The sequence below is a fragment of the Perna viridis genome, chromosome 1 (genome assembly GCF_037379345.1).
Source record: "Perna viridis isolate PV_CMFRI_1.1 ecotype Kerala chromosome 1, ASM3737934v1, whole genome shotgun sequence".
NCBI lineage: Eukaryota > Metazoa > Mollusca > Bivalvia > Mytilida > Mytilidae > Perna > Perna viridis.
The window spans coordinates 15,690,520-15,713,540 of NC_142445.1; the positions used below are offsets into that span (position 1 = coordinate 15,690,520).

The 23,021-nt window shown below is 32.1% G+C and overlaps 1 protein-coding gene across 14 annotated transcripts in view; it reads left to right on the forward strand.

Moving 5' to 3' along the window:
* LOC148627433 (dedicator of cytokinesis protein 3-like) overlaps positions 1-23,021 on the forward strand; it is a 101,189-nt gene that overhangs the window by 40,485 nt on the left and 37,683 nt on the right. For 8 of the 14 annotated variants that reach the window (XM_088573009.1, XM_088573024.1, XM_088573038.1 and 5 more), the window contains 15 exons: positions 129-184; positions 429-534; positions 1,425-1,617; positions 5,676-5,809; positions 6,915-6,938; positions 10,091-10,216; positions 10,471-10,614; positions 12,848-12,961; positions 16,235-16,333; positions 16,808-16,902; positions 18,214-18,292; positions 18,806-18,906; positions 19,502-19,560; positions 20,517-20,665; positions 20,927-21,015. In XM_088573009.1, the coding sequence (XP_088429135.1) occupies positions 129-184; positions 429-534; positions 1,425-1,617; positions 5,676-5,809; positions 6,915-6,938; positions 10,091-10,216; positions 10,471-10,614; positions 12,848-12,961; positions 16,235-16,333; positions 16,808-16,902; positions 18,214-18,292; positions 18,806-18,906; positions 19,502-19,560; positions 20,517-20,665; positions 20,927-21,015 (1,568 nt within the window). The remainder of the gene's footprint in view (positions 1-128; positions 185-428; positions 535-1,424; positions 1,618-5,675; positions 5,810-6,914; positions 6,939-10,090; positions 10,217-10,470; positions 10,615-12,847; positions 12,962-16,234; positions 16,334-16,807; positions 16,903-18,213; positions 18,293-18,805; positions 18,907-19,501; positions 19,561-20,516; positions 20,666-20,926; positions 21,016-23,021) is intronic. The other 6 variants (XM_088573029.1, XM_088573046.1, XM_088573017.1 and 3 more) reach the window with 6 other exon arrangements.

Genomic DNA, 23,021 nt, shown 5'->3' on the forward strand with positions numbered 1-23,021 from the left:
GCACCAATGGATCATGACCCCCTAATATAGAAATTGCAATCCACAAACCATGTATATTTCAAAAGCACATAGAAATTTCCGTAAATCTACATATATTTTGTAAGATATATACTTTCTTTATTGTATAGGTGCTGGGAGAGTTGATGAGACTTATTACAAGGTCAAGGCACCTGGAGAAAGAAAGGTTGGTATATAATTTAAACCTGAATTTCACTTATAATTGAGCTGTAAGTTTGTATATTAGTTTTGGTTTAACAGTGGTTATTGGTATTCAAGCTATACTGTATAGTGATTTGTCAAGGACTACTCAAGTTGAGAATTTCCTCAAGTCCTGTGTTATTCTCAAATCTTCAATTTCAAATGATCTGATTGGTTGAAATTTGAGTTGAGGAAGGAATTTTTTTGTTACCCTTATTTGTTATTTACAGCCCTTTTGAGTCAAGTGATGTAAACTTTAAGAAGAGGCTTCAACAGGTGTTTGATAATATGGGACAGCTGTTGTCACAACAGGATGAGAGACTGAAGATATCACAGGTAATGGTAGCTATTATTTTTATTCCTACCACCGGCAAAGTGATGGGTATATAGTGATAAGGGTGTCCATCCTTCCTTCCATCCTTCTTTCAGGTACACAGTTCTCATGTCTTATCTGTTTTGGATACCACTGTATAGAATTTAATGAAACTTTCACAGAATCTTTATCACACATTCCCATTGTGTATCTTCTATTTTAGATTTTGATCCAATTCAATTCGGAGATTTCAAGCAACAAAACATTGACTTTGTCATATGAATATGGAGACAAGGGGGTGCCAATTTACTTATATGTTATTCTACACCGCTGCATGGAATATGATGAAACTTTCACAGAATCTTCATTACATATTCATATTGTGCAAATTTATTCTTATTATTTTGATCCAAATCAATTGGGAGGTCAAAATGTACATGTTAACAAATAGAGGAGGGGAGGTATCAAGTTTGTGAGCATTGCTCACAGTTTTTCTAGTAATAACTGTTTAAAAAAGCTCTGTTACATGTTTTTGTACTCATCAATGTAGATTGACAATATATAAATGGTTCTAAAAATACACTGCATACACATTGAGTTTATTTTTTTGTTCAAAAGTTCAAGGTCTATATTTATGAAATGTTTATGGAATACAAGTTAGCTTTGAAGGAAGTTGTGATATCACTCCAAATTATTGTTATACATTAGATTATTGCTATCATGAAAGTATAATACAGTTTTTGTGTGACTGCAAAATTTTGGTGGTTTTGTAATGTTTTGGGCTATTGCTGTGTTCTGTATCATTATCATACACAATTAATTTGAAAATTAGTTGTTCATTGTTTTTGATAAGTGCCAAAAATCTTTTTCTGCCATTTATCTACCTCATATTATATTTTATTGATTTATTTAGATGGAAGTGCTGAGGAATCTCCACAAATGTTATCATCCACTGATTGGGTTGTTAACAAAAAGAGAATTAGCGGATCACGTCCGTGATGTCATCACACGACTACCAAAGGCTAAAGATTTATCTGTAGAAATCAGGAGGACTAAGATGGAATTTATAAAGAAAACTGTAAACTCTGAATTATTCAGGGATGATGGTATGGCAAAAACTGAATATTTTTTTATGCCCCCGCAATGATAAGTTGGGGGGAATAATGTTTTACCCTGTCCGTCCGTCTGTAATTCCATTTGTAATTCTGTCCATCCCATAAGTTTTCCGCACTTTTTTTTGAAAATCCTTGAAGATATTGAACTGATTTTTTGTATGTGAGTCTGTCATGATTAGTTACAGAGTGAGTTAAAGTTTCGTTGCACTACGCTGAGTTTTACCAAAATTATGGGCCCTGGACTTAAAAAATTCTATGGAAATAACAGTTTTCCGCACTTTTTTGTAAACCCTTGAAGATATTGAACTGCTTTTTGGTATGTGAGTCTGTCATGATTAGTTACAAATTGAGTATAAGTTTCATTTTTCTACGCTGAGTTTTACCAAAATAACGGGCCCTGCACTTTAAAAATTGTATTGAAATAATAGTTTTTCGCTTTTTTTTTGTAAATGCTTGAAGATATTTGACTGGTTTTTGGTATGTGAGTCTGTCATGATTAGTTACAGATTGAGTTTAAGTTTTGTTCAGCTATGCTGAGTTTTACTCAAAACCACATTCAGGGGCATCATTTGTGTCTCACAGACACAATAACACATCTGACAAAGTGCTTTTTACAATTATGAGTTATGATATAGCTGTATGAAGGTTAAATGCGGAGACATCACTTTATCTATTTTAAATAAAGCAGTATTAATAAATTAACTATAATTCTGCTTAGACTTTTAAATTAGTGAATTGTTATACATAGAAGCAAGGAAAACACATGAGACTCTGCTGTTAGAGTGTTATTTTGGTTCTAGGCTAATTAATCTTTTGTTAAGTCATTGCAGTGTTATTATCTTAATGCCAGAATAAGCATTTTAAAGTAAATAAAACAGTATTTTTGACATTAAGCTGAAAACTGAATATTTTTTTCAAAGAGGGTCTGCAGTCCTACCACAACACTGTGGATCCTGAAAAATTCGAAAGATCTTTTGGAGACAATCAGTTCAAGACTATTATCTGAATATAATAGCATTAAAACCTATGATTTTTCAACACTGTATACTTCTATTCCCCATACTCAGTTAAAATCCCGACTTAAAAACATTATACATCGTTGTTTTTCCAAAAAAGGTGGTACACCTAGATACAAATATACTTTGTAAGAAATAATTCCAAATCATCTTCCAAATATACAGAGGAAGATGTTTACAAAATGCTGGAATTTTTAATCGACAACATATTTGTCCAGTGTGGTGGATGTGTTTTTCAACAAATGGTCGGCATTCCAATGGGAACAAGTTGTGCTCCTTTACTTGCTGACCTATTCCTTCACTCTTATGAGGCTGACTTTATAGCTGATCTGATCAGAAATAAAGAATATCATTTGGCTAGATCTTTCAATCTCAGTTTCCGCTATATAGATGACGTATTATCTTTACACAATCCTAATTTCAGGGATTTGATATATCGCATCTACCCAAAAGAACTTGAGATAAAAGATACTACAGACACTGTGAAGTCAGCCTCATATCTTGACCTACACTTAGAAATTGATGGTAAAGGAAAACTATTGACCAAACTTTACGACAAACGTGATGACATTTCATTCAGAATTGTCAACTTTCCTTTCATCTGTGGCAACATCTCTTCGGCTCCTGCATATGGAGTGTTCATATCACAACTCATACGTTATGCCAGAGCTTGCCGAAACTACTCAGACTTTTTGTATCGCACTAGAATTCTAACAAATAAGCTTCTGGAACAGGGTTATGTTGCTACAAGATTGAAGTCATCACTACAGAAGTTTTATGGTCGTCATCATGAACTCGTGGATCGTTATGGTGTATCCATCAGCACCATGAAAACGAATTTATTCAACGGGTCATAGTTTTCCTTTCAAAATTTGTCTATCCCGGACTTGACCTTTTATGAGCAACTCGGCGGGTGTTTCTAGAAAAGCAGAGGACGCTTACCCTACCGGTGCACCTGGTCCATGCTCCCAGTTTTTAGTGGAGTCTGAGTTGCTCATTTACTTTTGTTACTTTGTATGTATGATTTTAGTTACTTTATGTTCTTTGTTGTGTATGTCTGTTTTCCATGTCTGGTCTTTGTCCCTGGATTACATTCTTTTGATTACCGCTATAACCTTGGTTCCCTTGGTTACTCTTTTAAGGAAAGCAGTATTAATAGATTAACAATAATTCTGCGTAGACTTTTAAATTAGTGAATTATTATAAACAATATTATTGACATTAAGCTGAATACAACCTGGCAACATCAAAACAATGTAACACTATTAAATATGATCCCACAAAAATGATATGTACATTAAATAGATATTACTTGTAAATACATTGTCAATATATTTGGAATGCTCAATTAGATCAGTTGGAGTATAACAATGAATTGAACTTCATTTTTTAAGCCACTTCCAAATAATCTAGTTTTGCAATGATGGTTTTCCTTCTCGCCTAAACCAGAAAAGATACATGTAGAGAAGATGTTTTATTTGTCATTTATATTTGATGAGATCACATTTGCTACAGGAAAGTGAAGTAAAATTTAATGAAGGCAAAACAACAGTTCCACCTATTTTTTTATTTTTTTAAAAATTTTGTACAGATTAATATTGCTTAGCTGTTTAAAGTACTTGTGGCTAATTTAGGAGGTATGCTGAATCATTAAAGAAAAAACTTGTTATTTTACTTTCACTCAATGTGTCAAATATCCACAAAGAAATGCTTTTCATTTGTTTATTTTACAGAATCTCGGAGGACACTACTGTCTCTATGTCTTTACATTTGTTTATTTTACAGAATCTTGGAGCACTCTACTGTCTGTATGTCTTTACATTTGTTTATTTTACAGAATCTCGGAGGACACTACTGTCTCTATGTCTTTACATTTGTTTATTTTACAGAATCTTGGAGCACTCTACTGTCTGTATTTCTTGACATTTGTTTACTTTACAGAATCTCAGAGCACTCTATTGTCTCTATGTCTTTACATTCGTTTATTTTACAGAATCTGAAAGCACTTTACTGTCTCTATGTCTTTACATTTGTTTATTTTACAGAATCTCGGGGCACACTACTGTCTCTATGGCTTTACATTTGTTTATTTTACATAATCTCACAGCACTCTGCTGTCTCTATGTCTTTGCATTTGTTTATTTTACAGAATCTGAAAGCACTTTACTGTCTCTATGTCTTTACATTTGTTTATTTTACAGAATCTCAGGGCACACTACTGTCTCTATGGCTTTACATTTGTTTATTTTACATAATCTCACAGCACTCTGCTGTCTCTATGTCTTTACATTTGTTTATTTTACAGAATCTCTGAGCACTCTACTGCCTCTTTGTCTTTACATTTGTTTATTTTACAGAATCTGAAAGCACACTTCTGTCTCTATGTTTTTGCATTTGTTTATTTTACAGAATCTGAAAGCACTCTACTGTCTCTCTGTCTTTGCATTTATTTATTTTACAGAATCTCAGAGCACTCTACTGTCTCTATGTCTTTGCATTTGTTTATTTTACAGAATCTGAAAGCACTCTACTGTCTCTATGTCTTTACATTTGTTTATTTTACAGAATCTCGGTGCACACTACTGTCTCTATGGCTTTACATTTGTTTATTTTACAGAATCTCAGAGCACTCTGCTGCCTCTATGTCTTTACATTTGTTTATTTTACAGAATCTCAGAGCACTCTGCTGTCTCTATGTCTTTACATTTGTTTATTTTACAGAATCTCTGAGCACTCTACTGCCTCTTTGTCTTTACATTTGTTTATTTTACAGAATCTGAAAGCACACTTCTGTCGCTTTGTCTTTGCATTTGTTTATTTTACAGAATCTGAAAGCACTCTACTGTCTCTCTGTCTTTGCATTTATTTATTTTACAGAATCTCAGAGCACTCTACTGTCTTTATGTCTTTACATTTGTTTATTTTACAGAATCTGACAGCACTCTACTGTCTCTATGCCTTTACATTCGTTTATTTTACAGAATCTGAAATCACACTTTTGTCTCTATGTCTTTGCATTTGTTTATTTTACAGAATCTCGGAGCACACTACTGTCTCTATGTCTGAACCACATTAAGGCTTGTCTGATAGAGAGATACTTTATTGATATACAGATATCTACCTCCATTCTTGGTGATATTCTGGAAGCCTTGTTTGCTCTCAAAGAGGTGGGTACAGTGTAACAGTAATAATGAATCAGGAGGCAGACCTGTAATACTTCTTTGTTTTGGTTGTATTTTTATGAATTTTTACTGCAATTTATGTTCTATGGGTTTTCGTCATAGTATTTTTGTGAAATTACATGAAGTTCAAGATTTAACAGATAATTTTTGCAAAAAAGTAAAAAATATTGTTGGTTTAACAAAAAGTTTTAAGTGTGAACTAGGTTGTAAGATAAGCTATAATGATATTGTTTTCTTTTTAAGACATCATAACTAATTTTACTTTTATGACTTATTTTGAAATCTACCACTGATAACTTGGGAACAGATAAAGGAATATTTTTTCAAACTTTTAAACTTTTTAGTTCTTAAGAATACAAATCCAGGTTGAATTTAAGCACAATGATTATCCATTTATGCTATTGTAATATTTCATCATCCATTTTTTGGCTTTCAGATAATGACTTTAGCATTGATTTAAAGATTTTTTTATTTTCTAAAAGACATTGATTTATAGCCTCATACTGTGGCATCATATGATTTCCAAGATTCGGTATCATGTGAGATGTACATGAAAGAATATGATTACTGTTGAAGAACTCCAAAGGGAGGCAATCCAACTTAAATGTTTTACATGTTAAACTTAATAAGTGCAACTCCTCTTAAACCACACTCAGGATTTTGATGAAACTTGATATGAAGGTTGGGCATCATATGTAGAAGTGGATGAAGTCAAATAATTATTGTCAAAGGACTTGAAAGGGAGATAATTGAACTTTTTTCTTCATGCATTAATACTTAAACCTTGTAAGTGTAATTCCTCCTAAACCGCTTAAGAGATTTTGATGAAATTTTAAAGGAAGGTTAAGCATCACAAGAAAATGTGCATGAATAAATAATATTATTGTCAGTGGAAATGGAGGTAATAAAACTTATGACTTTAACCTTTTTTTTTTATTTAACTCCATTTGAAGCAGGGGTATTCTCTTTGTAAGTTTGCTCACAATATTTCTTGTTAATTGTAAATTTACTCCTAATTTCAATAGCTTTAGATTTTTTGTTGGTACATGTATTTTAAATTCACATCTGATTTATATATTATCAATTAAAGACCAAACGATTAGAACACCAAAAGGTAAGACTATTACCCCATCACTTTTGTTGTTGTCTTCACTCTTGTGCCCTGATAGCAAAATACTTGTTTTTTAAAACAAATGTCTGTGCATCTGTTTGTTCCCAAGCTTGTTTTAACATTATTACATAGTCATGTTTATACTGTAAATTCAGAGTATATAGGGTAGATTTATTATTGCAAGTTTTTCAATTTAGACCTAAATGTTAATCCTTTTTTTGCTGTATTGAGAAAAATTGTATTTCATTTATATTCGGAATTCCTCAGTGTGAGTTTCTGTTGTTATGATTAGGCCATTCAAAGTAATTATACTTGGTTCTAATGCCATTTTGAGTGGGAGGCATTTTTTTTAATTTTGCAATTTTCAACAACAATGGATGAGGATTCTTTAACATTGCTCACAACCAGAAAAAAAAATGATGGGGGAAATGATTTAAAAAAAATTAAATGGTGATAAAAATGGGTACTGAGGCACATTTAAAGAAAAGTTGGAAGACAAGAAATCTAGAAATTATTTTTAGATGTTGTTAAAAAAATCTCAAGAGTATCAGAATTTACAATATTTACACATGTTGAATAGAAAGAGTATATAAATGTAGACATATTGTATGAAAATATTGGCCCATGAATATGACAGATATTATCATAGTGAAAGTTTTAATATAGTATTCTTTTTGAAAATGTCCATTTTTTTAAAAGTTTTTGAATATGCATGATCCGGAAGAGATTCATGTGAAAAAAATACATTCTTGAATTACTTTATAATTATATTAGATTTCAATGATTTCTTCACATTGAGAAGTGCATTTTTTTGCAGTTGTATTTTATGCAAAATTTTCAAGTTATATGGAATGGTTTATAGGTAACAAATATTTTGGTGTTTATGAACTCTATTCTTTACATTTACATTAAAACCCTACCTTCATTTAAACCATAGAATTGTTTAACAACAAATGAAACTGTTCATGTATTAGTATGATTATTGGGGTTTAACGCAGCAATATTTCAGCTGTATTCAGGCGATGATTGATTGATTACTGGGGTTAAACGCAGCAATATTTCAGCTATATTCAGGCAATGATTGATTGATTATTGGGGTTTAACGCAGCAATATTTCAGCTATATTCTCGCGATTACTGATTGACTGTTGGGGTTTAATGCCTGAGCAGCAATTTTTCGGCTATATTCAGGTGAATTCATGTATTAGTAAAAATAAGGGCTAATTGAGGGCTAATTAACAGTTTCTTTAGTTGTAATGGAGTGTTACCTAAACAGTCAAAAATGGTTCTAAACGTACTGTGTGACTAGCATTTTCACCAGAGGATGACTGATTTACACATTGTACAACTTCCTGTGCAATTAGCAAATTGATCAAAGATTTTTTACATTTTTTTTTTCAAAATAATGTTGACAATTTACTACGCAAAACATTTCTGAAAGTTCAAAAAAAGGAGATCATTACATATAAATATTTTTACCTTATTTAATTATTCACATTTTTCAGACAACCCTGTTATCTTTTTCACATTTTTGTTTTACACTAGAATGAATTGAAAACCCCCAAAAATATCTTGAATGAATGAAAATTAGATTTTGACATTTCATATTATCTTAAATGACAAAAATGTGTGTTTTTGTAGTACTACATGAAAAACGATAAGTTTGTTTCTTTCAATATAATATAACACTTAGTTATTGGATAATTACTGAGTAGAAAGTTATATTCCTTCTCTTAACCAACTCTGCCCATGGCTTCCAATACTCCTTACAAACTTGATTCTTAGGGACGGCTTACTTACTGGTACTATTCCCCTCACATCCAATCAAGAAGCATAATTTATGATCCAGCCTTTAGATGTCAGTGACATCAAGTTTTACTTCAGTCTTCTTGTACCTACATCAGTTCAGTCTTTGTAATAATCCATGGAAAGGTTTTAAATGCAGTTTTCTTCTTAGGTACAATTCATTATTCATGTGGTAGTGGAGACAACCATTGCCATGTGGTAGTTGGGGACAACCATGCCATGTGATAGTGGAGACTACCATTCTGTGTGGTAGTGGGGACAACCATGCCATGTGGTAGTGGAGACAACCATGCCATGTGGTAGTGGGGACAACCATGCCACATGGTAGTGGTGACAACTATGACATGTGATAGTTGGGACAACCATGTCATGTGGTAGTGGAGACAACCATGCCATGTGGTAGTGGAGACAACCATGCCATATGGTAGTGGGGACAACCATGCCATGTGGTAGTGGGGGACAACCATGCCATGTGGTAGTGAGGGACAACCATGCCACATGGTAGGTGTGACAACTATGACATGTGATAGTTGGGACAACCATGCCATGTGGTAGCGGAGACAACTATGCCATGTGGTAGTGGATCCAACCATGCCACATGGTAGTGGAGACAACCGTGCCACGTTGTAGTGGAGACAACCATGCCATGTGAACACATTTGGTCTACTTAACTATAATAATGAGGTTATATCATCATGAAGGCATTTCAGTTATTTATGTGAGATGTTAATTAATAATTCATTGTATGATTATGGCTGGAGTGCAATCAGGGTTTCATACTACTCTGTCGTTTTATTTTTAGGAGGGGGGTTACTATAGCTAGAACTGTGTTTTACCTGCTGTTTGAAACATACTCTCTATAGAGTAGATATCTTACATGTACCTTTTGGAAGAACAAATGTTTGTCAATGTTCACAGTTGTGTCATATATCTGTGTTATACAGCATTTAAAACACTAACCCATGAGTAGAATTCTATATATATTTATATATCATATGATTTGAAGTTTTGACCGTATAGTGTTTTGATGAACTGCCATTAATGATTTTCTTAGCAATTGAAAAAATGTCAAACACTTCAAATACTAGTTTACCTGAAAATTACTTACTATCCACACATTTCTCTCAAGTACTGATATGTCCAACATTAACTATGCTATTTTATATAATGTGCTGAACATTTTAAAATATATAAACTGATAAATTACACAGTCATTACTGTTACATGGCAAGCCCATAAAATGAGGCAAGTTTGATCTAGGTACAGAAGAGGTTTTTTCTCTATTACTTAGATTATTCATGAAACACTGTTTATACCCTTATGTTTTAAAAACTGAATTGCTTCTTTCAGACAAGGAGTATTTCCCAGGACATCAATACTGTAGCTCTGTCATTATTTGAGGTGCTTCTCCAAAGTATATCCAAAATGGCTGATGGTGACCTGTTCACCTCTCCTCAAAACTATCCTCAAGTTACGGTGAGTTACTTCCCTTGTAAAGTATTTACCTCCCTTTATACTATATACTGGTATACAGTTTTTTAGTTTGAAAGGCTTTATTTATGCTTTTTTGGTTTCTTTTTAAAGAGTTATGAAAAAAAACAACTTTTTCATTACTGTTAGGACAATGGTGCATTTTAAGTTAAATTCTATAGAATTAAGTATGTTAATTTAATTTAATCCCTACAGTTATATTATGAAATAGAAATAATCTCCAATTTTGTCTTCGTCAGCTTCGTAAACCAAGTATATCAGAAAATAGTAGTCCGTGTTCTACATTAGACAGAAAAAGTAGAAGAAGTCGAACTCTGTTTCAGACAGGTAGTCGGCCACCATCAGAAACTTTTTCAGCCAAGGATGACTCAACAAAATTTTTTGTATGATTGTTTTTTTTTATCTAGATTTTATGGCTTGTTTTCGTCTGTCTTTTCGGCTTTGATATGATTTATATTACAGATAGCTAATATACATATTGATTTGCTTTAGATGTTCTATGAACATTCTAACTTTTTAACATTATTTCTGAGTTATGGTTCCCGGTAAGAAATTTATTTTAAACAGAAAATGATTCAAAATTTTACTTGAAGTTGTCCATAAAAATAATTATGGTTATAAAACAAGTTCTGACCTAATTCCATTTGAAATATTTAAAGAAAACCTATTTTGTCAGTCATTGAAGAACTTCACTGTAGCTCTATGTCTTATAGACTTCTCTTTCAATATTTGTAAAATTAAAGTGTAGTTTAATATGATACTAACATATATACCAGGACTATCCTTCATTATAACACTGCCATATTTCAGCTTGGCACATTAGTGTTCACTTTATAACTAGGAATTCTAGAAGCACTTTCTGTATTCTAAATACCCAGGTAAACAGCAAGTATTTTAACTACCTTATCCAAGCCAAGCTTTATTCACAACCCAATCATTCCTTACCAGGCTGTGTCAGACAGAAATTGACCTTATGCTACTAGATATTGGGAACTATGTACAGACCTAATTTGATGTTTGAGTTTTTACATGGATACTACAAATAAGTCTACACAATTATGTTTTGAAAAGAATTTCAGTACTAGTACCAGTAATAACTATTTTGCCAGAAGTTTATACCCTAACAAGTATTTTTCCACTATAAATATAAAAGGAAACTCTTATTGATAAGTTGTGGGGAGAACTATTTTTGATTTTTAATGGGGAATTTTTTTTGACAGATATATGATATACCACTGTCCCTTCATCCTCATATTCATCAGTTATAACATTATAAGAAAAATTGTTTGAAGGATTTTAATGAAAGGTGATTTTCAGTTTTTTTGTCTAACAATTTTTTCTATTTCTTTTTTCTCAACAACTATTGATCACAGTGGATTGAAAATTTAATACTCTTCATATAGGTATGCCATATGGTGGGATAAATTTCTGGAGAATTTGCCAACAACTTCTTGTTTACCATTGACTTGGTTTATTTTCCTTTTATCATGATGGAAAGTGGGGGGATCACTAGTGAGCCATCGCTCACATATTTCTTGTTCATTATAGTCCTGTATTTTGTTTTGAAGATACTGAACTTATTAATTTAAGAAATAAAATGTCTGTCTTTTAATCTGTTCAAAAGGTTTCTTTTAAATCAAGTTGATCCAAAATGAGAACCCTACAAGACCATTACACACCAAGACAAAAGAAATTTTAGAAGTTTAAGTGGTTGATGAAGATACAAATTTATCGTAAAAATGAATGGTATTAACAAAAATACCAAACTGATAAAGTTTGGGCAGTAGTCAAAAGGAATAGCCAGAAAGGAAAGCATGTATAAAAAAAAATGCAATATCAAGGGAAAAACTGATAAGTTGGAAACCATTGCAATGGTCCTTACATACATGTATTAGAATTGGCATTTTAGTTTAAAGGTAAGAGTGTCTTTTATTTTGGTCAATTTTTGTATGACAGGGTCAGATCTATACAACTGTTACTCCCCTGTATTCTCTATGTCTCTGTGATTGCCTTGATATCTACAGTGAATGTAAAATTATCTTGTTAACATTAATGGATGATTTCGTGTTGACTGATAAACACTTCTTTTCTTATTAGAAATGAAACTTTACTCTCAAAGTAGTTTATCAAGAATTTATAATTGTGAAGGAACTGCATGTATTTATTTTAATAATAGGAAAAGGAAACTCTATATAATCTTTTCCTCAGGATGTCTTTCTGTTCTAGAACAATTCACATGATAGGCAGTGAGTCTGTCCTCTGTGTTATAAACTGTTCCAAACAATTTTACAATCTCAAGGTCGGGAAAGCTATTTCTTGGTTATGTCATAATGCCTTGTAGTCAAATATTTAAGATACTCTTAATCAGAAAATAGAATGTCAAGTAGATTGAGTAAGTACAATGTGTGGCCTCTTACTCAACAATAGAATTAATTCAGTCAATTTGAAAAAAATGCTTATATGGCTGGAATACAAGATGTTTTTCATAATTTCACAATTCACAGTGGTGAACAGTTCACAGTAGAACTAGAACACTATCATCATCACCACAGTTTTGCTTTTTTTCAGTTGATTTATTTACATGGCAATTGATTGAATATTTCTTTGATATTTAAGCCTGAGGAAGAGAGGAGTAAAGCTTTAGCCGGAAAATCACGGAGGTTGACAATACAGCTGTTACCATCACAACAATTGAATATTCCATTTAATGATGACCCACAAGCTTATTGTGTAAAACATTTACTCTTTTTGCACCTGAATGCATGTCTATGAATGGTGGTGACAAAGTCTGTGTTCTTTTGTGTTTGTATGTTTGTGAATGTATTATTAATAGCATCCTTTGCTCTGAGGATAAGATAAACTTCTTATAGCTGATGCCTTCTATCAAAATATACTGAAAGTTTGTTTGGTTTTTTTTGGGGTTTTTTTTGTGAGGGGCAGTAAAGTAATATTATCTTTGCATATTCCTCACAGGCACAAATATATACAATCGGGAACCAGACTTTGTTTAATCTGTTAATGTTGACTGTCACTTGTTTCACTCTGAACAACCAAACACTGCACATTCCTAAACAATATAAATCAGTATATAATTTAATACCAAATTTAATCAACTGTCATATAAAGATAAAGCTAATTGAAATCATGTACATGTACTAACAAAAATTATCACTCAAATGAAAGTTTGGTAGCTATCAACAGCTGAAGCATTTACATGTTCCATTCAGCATGTACTGGTATACAATCAAAGTGTTACGGCATGCCTCCTTCCCATTTGATAAAGAGGAAAAGAATTATTTATTTCGACCAGAATATGGATGTACAATTATCACCTAACAAGAGTACTCTCTTGATATAAAACATACTCAACAAGTTACAAGTTGCAATAAATTATCTTAGTGGTGTTAAAAAGTAACTTTTCACTTTAATTTCAAAGCATTTTAATATCGATTAAACCATTATATAAGAGATTTCATAACTTTAAGGAAAAATGTTTCCGATGAAGTGACTAGCTGTTTACTTCATTTCAGTGTTCCATATAACATTACTGATTCCATATAATCTAAAAAGAACTGATAATAGATATATCAGTCTTGTAGCCTAGAGAGACATCAATATGTAATTTAATACATGTATACTGGTAATGGGTTGTGTCTTTATATAATTTTTTTCCTCTTATTAATGGGTTTAGTGGATATTACAAGTGACTTGTGCGTGACCCAAGGTAAAACTCCGGATTTTTTATGGTGGTATGCTGGTATAGTGTTGTCGTTGTTGTCCATAAACACTTGGTTATCAGTGAAAGATTTCTTGGGGGTTCTTTTATATGCTGAATCTAACATCTATTTAGACTGTCAACCATTATAAAATTTTTAAAATCATGAAGTTTATGATAAACAGGTAAGGATGACTTTGATTTTGGTCTCAATTGACTAGAGGTCATACTACGTATGAAGAAGTTTTGTTGCTAGGCTGGGAACCTGGAGCACTGTTTTTGTTCAATTCTACCCAACATGTTAAGAGTTCTTCATTTGTATCAAGGTGTGCTCTACATAGCATTTTATCAATTTATTGCCATCACTTGGCATCCGTTGTCGTCGTCGTCCGTTGTCATCATCGTCGTTAACAATTTTTCAATTTTTCTTCTCCTCGGACACCACTTGACCAATTGGAACCAAACTTGGTATGAATGTTCCTTGGGGTTTTGTTCATAGAACTGATTTGGGGATTTTGGATCTGTTGAAAATCATGGCCACCATTACTAAAAATAGAACATAGGGATCAGAAAGTAGTTTTTCGCATATATATCCAAAACCGTTAGGTTTAGCCAAATTCTGACTTGTGTAAAAGTGTTCAGCATGATGAGATCTATCTGTGGTCAAATTTTCATTTTGATATGTTAAGCCATGTTGTAGTTATTGCCCTTTTTCAAAGTTTTTTGCTATTTTGAATGTTGTATTTCTTTCAAAAATCTTCTCCTCTGACACCGCCTGACCAATTGAAACCAAACTTGGTATGAATGTTCCTTGGGGTATCGTGCATAGAACTGATTTTGGGATTTTTGATCCATTGAAAAACATGGCCCCCATTACTAAAAATAGAACATGGGGGTCAGACAGTAGTTTTTCGCATATATCCCAAAACCGCTCGGTGAAGCCAAAATCTGACTGGGTAAAAGTGCTCAGCATGATGAGATCTATCTGTGGTCAAATTTTCATTTTGATATTTTAAGCCATGTGGGAGTTCTTGCTCTTTTTCGACATTTTTTTTTTTGGCTATTTTGAATGTTATTTCTTTCAAAAACCTTCTCCTCTGACACCACCAGACCAATTGGAACCATGTTATGAATGTTCCTTGGAGTATTGTGCATAGAACCATCGTGGGGATTTTTTATCTGTCGAAAAATATGGCTGCTGTTACTAAAAATAGAACAAAGGGGTAGTTTTTCACAAGTATCTCCAAAACCGTTAGGTTTAGCAAAATTATTTCTATAGCTGAAATGACCCTTATTATAAGGCCTTCAAAAGTCGTCAGGGATCAAAGTTGTCAGGTGACTCCTGTAAGAGTTATTGCCCTTGAAAGATGAAAAATGACTGGTTTCTTTTTTTACAGTTTTCAGCCAATATCTTTAAAACTAAAAGAGGGAAACTTTCTATCACTGAAATGATCCTAATGATAAACCTACCAAAGTCTTCTTGAGTCAGAATTGTTGGACAACTCCTTTTCAAATTTATTGCCCTTGAAAGACAAACTTTAATCAGGTGAGCGATTCAGGCTCCTGGGAGCCTCTTGTGTTCTTTGTAACAAAATTGCCTAGGATCGTTCTATCTTTCACACTCGATAGTTTCTTTGATTTGAAAAAAATGTTCTAAGTAAATTCTAAAGAGTCGTAGATAAAGGGAACTGATTGCACAAAATGAATCCCTGGCTACTGCCTGTCCTTCACAAATGCATGCCAAGTAACTTTAGTAAGTAAAGAGGAAGGATTTAATCAACTGGAAGCTTATACAGTAGTATAGTACTGGTAACTGCATGATTGTTATGTGTTGTCACGACTCCTGCATATTCAAGGGAGGTAATGTTTATATGACATATAACCAAGTAGTTTTTATTTGAATTAATCTTTAAATGCATTAGTTTAAAATGAATAATTAACCACTATTTCATATACATTAGTAAGGAATTTCTGTGATTAGAAGGTATGAAGGTAAAAGAGTGTTATTTGTGAAATCATTTTCATTCCAAGCAATTGATCATTTTTATTGCTTCTCTTCTGTTCCTCTGTTCTTTCTTTCTATCTTTTGTGACTTGAATACTTTTGTTGTCATATTCACCAAAAAAAAACTTATGACCCTAAATTGAGACTTTAACTAGTTTGTGTGGTGCACAATCACATGATTTACTCCAAGTTTTATTTTTATGATTTTTTGGGATATGACCACTGGGTTTTAAAGCACAAACTTTCTGTGTTTGTTGGATATTAACAATTTTGTGGTTTTGCAGGGTGAAATGGTTGCATGTTTGACAGAATTACTAAGGTTAATGGAAGAGCATCATTACCATGCTGTGATACAGATTCATCCAAGGGGACCACCTCTAAAGGTCAGTATATAGGACATATATACTCCTAATAAATGTCAGTTCTTTGTACTCATGTAATCAAACTTGACTTTGAAAATTGGTAGTTGCTTCTGTTCTGTTAAGCATGTTGCATAGAGGAGAGAGAGGGATGATATGTTTGCTTGGAGTCACAGAATAATGTGTCAGATTGTGGTAATATGCCTTCCCATGGTCTCTTATCACATTAAAAAATCAGGGTAAGCATGTTGGATTAGTACAAAGCAGAGTATTTTGGATGTATTAGTTGATCATTTACTGAAATGTATGAAGTATCTGACATATGATGTTAAACCTGCTGACATGGAAGCACCACCTCCAAGAAATAATACTTTATGAAAGCACAAGGATTTGCACTTTATCTTCTATATGTATCACAAGTTGGTTGTAAAAAGATGTAATATAAACAGCAGTGAACCATACTCATTATATTTAACACTGATTTAATGATTTTTGCAGGACTTTTTAACTCAGGTTTTACATACATTCCAAGAATTAATCAAACCAGAGATGCTGTCTTCTGATTGGACCATCATGAGAATGGAAACCAACAAGTAAGTACATTCAGACTGGTCAGTAAACAGAGTACCATGTGTATTTGTCTTTTTCCTGAGTTTTCCACTTATTATACCCTCACTCCTAAGGAGAGAGGATATACTGTTTTACTCTTGTCTGTGTTTCCGTCTGTAGCAATTTTTTCTCAGCAACTACTTATCACACTAGCTTGAAATTGTAAGACAATCTTCCTGTAGGTATGTCATATGGTTTTTACTATTTTGAGAAAAATATGATAACTTCCTGTTTATTGAGGACATTTTTTTATTTTTTGCGTTAATATTTTTGAAAGTTGAAATTTTTGTCAGTAACTACTGATCACAGCAGATTTAAATTTTGATACATTCTTCCTGTATGGATGCCATATTGTAATAAATACGCATTTTCAGAAGAAAAAAAATTGACAGCAACTTCCTCTTAATTGAGGACATTAGTTTTTCTGATATCTTGATTTAAAGCGGATGAAACTAGTGAGCAATCTCTCACAGATTTCATGTTAATAATCATGAGAGATTGAGAACCTCCTTCAGCTTGAATAGCTCTTTGAAACTTTCTATAGGGTCAAAGATGTGTAATGACTCTTTATAAGAGGTTTTGCCCTGGACAGATGAAAAATGGCATTTTTTTGGCATTTTTGATATGATTGCAAAGTAATTACAGGATTATTATATATGATTTTATCATGCTGTCCTCATCACCATCAGTGATGGTGGCATTGTCATCATCTATAGACATTTTATGTCTGAAGAATAACTTTAGTATAAATGTATAAATCTTTACACTACAAGGTGCCATACCACAAAATGAAGGCTCAGATTGATATTTGGGACTGGTGCTGTTTATGAATGTGGGGACAAAAAGGGGTCAGAAACAGCTTTTTTCTGTTGTCAGGATAATCTAGTTTGAAGTTCTTCCAAAAAATGCAATACTCCGAAAGGAAGAAAAAGCTTGAAGTATCAAACATGGACATTTATAGCCAGGTAACAGATTATACAATGATGAATGTTGGTTGGATGGATAGGGAGGATATTTCCATGACATTTTTCTCAGCAACTATAAATCACAGCTACTAGATATTTGGTCTGCAACTTAAGTATTGGGTCCCATCAGGTCTTCTACCTCCTATTTACCACCTTTATGACAACCTGGCCATTACTGTCTTTGACCCATCTATTGCTGGAATGTTTTATTTATGACATAGAATATTCATAGGGCAAGGAAATGAGTTTCAAGTATGAGATTCAGGCCATCTAGGGACTTGTTAGGGATTACTGATATTTTTTTTATGTTCTTTTTTATTTATTTTTCAGTGTGATATTTTCTGCTGTAGAATATTTTTCTCAAGCATTGAAAAACCATTTCCTGGAAGGAGAATATTTTGACCAACATGTAAGTTACATATTTTATATAGACAGATTAAACAATGTACTTAATGTCTGTAAACTTCACTGTTTTTCAATCTGAAATTTTCATTTAAAGGAATCTTGGTTTGCTGTACAAAGCACCTTTTCAAGTAAGCACTGGAATTAATACAAACTTCATTAGTTTGATTGTTGCTACTGTAGAAATGTGATATTTTTGAAGTATTATTATGATTTTCCTGGGTTAGATAAACCATGAAATTCAGTTCCCAAAAAAAATGAATTTTACCATTTATTTGCATGATGAAGGTGACACTTTGACAAAATTCTAGAATTTCCCTAAACCATGAAAATTGATATCCATACATAAAAGTACTTTAAACTGATCACAGAGAAAGGCTCTTTAAGTAGATGGATATCATTGATATTCTGCTATTTTTTATTCTTTAGGTGAAGTATTTTTAGGCTGGATGTGTAACAGTATTTCTGTTAACAAAGGAAAAATAATATAATTTAGTCTTTGCTTTATAATTTTGTACAGTTGTGGAACTTGTATTTCAACCTTGCTGTAGAGTTTATTGTACAACCAAGCTTGCAGTTAGAGGAATACTCAGAAGCAAAGAGGAATAAATTTATTGAAAGGTAATACTATTACTATTAGTTCCTACAAAGAAACTGTAATGGTTTTCATTAAAATGTTTTAGCTGACAATTCAGCTCATAATGCCTTTTATTTTTGATAGTGTGATTTACACAGTTACAGTAATGAAGTTTCTCAGAAACTGTTTTTGAATGTGCACAACTTCCAAATCAACTTTTACCTATTGAGTTTTATATGTTTATAATGAAAATTGTTTTAAACAATTCCTTATCACTATTTTAATGAAATTTCTATTCTTCTAAGCCAGTGCTTACAAATGCCTATAACATTTTAACCACTGGGCAGTGATTCAATTTTTGCAAGGAGCTTCCTGTCATTTTTCATTTTCTAAGTTTTTTTTTTTTTTTTGGGGGGGGGGGATTTCGTGGGAGAAACTTGGTTCTATTTTAATTATATCTCTGTGCTCTATTATAAAATCAAGATTTTGACATTCTTGCTAGAGCTTGCATGTTGAAAATCTAAATTTTACCATCTCAACTGGGAAATAGTATAAATTACTCATTATTGATAGAAATTTTATATATAACTATTGATTCTGTCTCATGAATTTTTGTAAAAACTCACGTTTTAACTTCAGGTATCATGACATGAGAATAATGATGGGACATCAGATTCAGACACTATGGGAAAAATTAGGTAAGAAAATATAAATTCAAGAATTATTGCAATGTTTTTATTATTGCAAAAAGTATGATGGACTCTTAATCATTATCATTAAAACTCACACTACTGAATTTTTAACAGAAATAATGCTGAATTGTTTCTCATAATTCGAAATCACAACAATAAATGCACTCAATAATTTTGAATTTACACAATGTATTAATGAAAAACAACAGTTTATATAGTGCCCTGTAACAACAGAAAAAAATACTGACGATAATAAATCTTGTAGAACTGGCCATCTTCTGGAGTCTTCTATTAAACCATAAATGGAAGACTAGAAACATGGAAAAGATTTACTGCATGAGATATTGCTTTTCCATTCACTACTTTTTATATTGTTTGATTCACTACAAAACTGCTAATTTTTTTACTGGTACATATATACCAGGGATATAAGTACATTCACAGGACATATATTTACCTGTAAACTGAGCATCTATCAAACTGTTAAATGATTTTCTTTCTGTCCGTCTTGCTACAGATTAATGTTCCTGAATTTCCTTTTTGTGACTGGTTAAGTAGCCCCATGTTAAAGGTTTAGTTTCTGTATGTCCTCAGTGTTAAAAGTTTTGCTTTGATGTCTATTCCCTATGTCTATGAAGATGGATTTATTGTAGCTAAAAGTCTAAAAGCTAAAAGTATACATCATGATATGAAGTTATTAGCGAACCTTGAACCTCGACATTATATTGCTTCTATAGTCAAAGGGAGGTAAATCACAAACTTTGTGCAAAAGCAACATCAGAAATCGACTACGATACAATAGTTAGTGCCATACAATATGCATAAACAATAGTGTGCTATGTCTTTAAGGAAGCTGAAAATGTTACATCTATACATCATATGAATTTATTATATATATATAGCATCTAACAGTCTAGGTATCAGTGATTGTATTTGTATCTTATTTGATCTATTTATGACAGGGACCAATAGAAGACATTTCATTCCATCAATGATTGGACCATTCCTGAAAGTTACATTGGTACCAGAGAAAGAACTAAGGGCAGCAACTCTTCCTATTTTCTATGACATGATTCAAAGTGAACAGAAAACTGCTGGCAATTTTGTAATGGTAAGATATTTGATATATATTGTATATTCAAGAAATGTTAACCTCATGTATTATAATTATGTATTGTACTATTGGGGCATTAAATGTTAAACTGGAAAGAAATATGTTTAAATAGTTGTTGAACTGGTTAGTTTTGAATGTTTTCCGTAAGTAAACTTGGACTCTGACTGAGAAATTTGTCTGTGTTAAACCTTGTTACTATTACAGATTTTGAAATAAACAACAGAAAACAATTTTAACAAGCTTTTCGTTTGTTTGAAGGTTGAAAAAGAGATTATTGAAAAACTAGACATGTTTATTACTATCAACAAACACGGAGATGATGAATATAAACACCTTTTTAAGTCGATGTGAGTATTTGAAAGTCATTATAGTAAAACTTTTCTATGACAGCCCACTTATAGGGAAAGCACAAAAAGTCAGTATTGCAGTTTGAGTTCAAATTATCAGTACAGGTCAAAATAGTAATATTTCTTTAATTTTCAAAATCAGGATGTAAATATCCTTTTAGCATGAAATACATGTACCTGCAGCAATGTAGAAATGTAATTTTTTGATGTTCTTAAGGATATATGTTTTCTTTATCTTAATTTACAAGGATTTATCTGGTCTATGTTTTGATTATCTACATTGTAAAAAATCGTTGATTATTTATTAAAATTTAAGCTATTTTTAAATGTAGGAGTTTTTAACTATTCTTGGCGTGTCATTACTTGATAAGATCTTAATTCATAAGTGTTAATAATGGGACAACACTTATGAATTGTGGGGACAAATCCAAGTACAAAATCAGCTGATTGTAGTCACTGTCAAACTATTCAAAATAGACAAATTAAATGCTGATGATTAAAAATCACCTTAATGTATGGGACAATACAAACTATGGATGCTGAACAGTTGACATAGTGATATGTGATAAAGTTACCTGAGCCAGCATTAAGTACGAAGAAAAAATTCTTACATGGTAATGCTATTGTGCCTCCTTGAATTTGGCAACTCTTGTATATGGGACTGCAAAAACTCTTTTGTCTTCCATTTATTAATAGGACTTATTCTTGATTATTGTATGTGGCATATAACAATCACATGGGTTGCCTGATTGAATTTATGGCATAGTTTGTTGCCCAAATATGCCCTTAATTTATACATATAGATTACACCTAAAGATGTGCATGGAGTGTATTACTGAAGAGCAAAATAATCTACCTTTTAACTGTACAGGTTTTTCAGATGGGTTGTTCTTGTTGATTGTTGATCTTAGAAAATGTTGGAATAATCTTAAATTAGAACATGGCAGCTGTGGTTTGAGAAAGAATCTGAATGAAAATAAATATCAATTGACCTTTGAACCCATCCAATATGTTGTTATTGTACTCCAGACAGTTTCTGTCCTTTTGTATGTCTGTCTGTCCACCAATTCATCCCTACATCCATGTAGGTATGTTGTAGGTGAAACCATATGGTTGAAATTGACCTTTATGTGTATATTGTATATATAGGTGATGGAAGATAATTTTTGTGGATGCTTGTAAGGAGTGATCATATTAAAGATTTATATCTTTCATTATCTTTTTTTTGCAGATAGTATTTTTAGATTTGTTTTAATAATATTTATTGCTAAAAATTTCCTAAAATTTGCTAATCTTTATCCATTTTTTTTCTTTTGCACTTTTTTCTGACAAAAAAAATAAGATCCACTAACATTTAAGAAATAATTGAATATAAAAATTTCACTCCAAAATTGTTTGAAGAGAATAGAAATCTAGACATATCTGTTTCTTACATAGATTTAAGGAGGTAGATCTAGGGTAAGGGACATAACCCTTGAAATTAGTGATATGTTTGTATTATATTCAATTTCACCATAGGCTATAAAGCTTTCATTTGAAACAGAATGAAATCAGTCAAAGTTACTTTGATACTTACATGAGATTGATGTAAAATGATGAATACAAACGTTCCAATGATTTATATGAGTTGTGTCCCTTACCCTAGGTCTACTTCCTTAAGGATTTATTTATGATCTACCAGCAATACCCTTAAAATCAACATTACACAAAATAAAATAATGAAAAAACAAAACAACTTCTCAAAATAGTCATGTGTTACAGAGAAGAATGTTTGAAATTGAGTTAATTGTTCAATTACAGACATGAGGAGCAGTTAAATGTTGGCTGGAATCTTTGATTTTCTAACTGTGGGGCAAATAATTTTACTACCCAACTGAATTATTTGCCAATGTATTACTTAAATGTAAGTGTTTGTAAGAATCAGGCAAAATGGGAAAAATCAGAAACATGCATGTGAAAACCCCAACCATCTGACTATATAATACCACTCAATGATATTTTCTGCA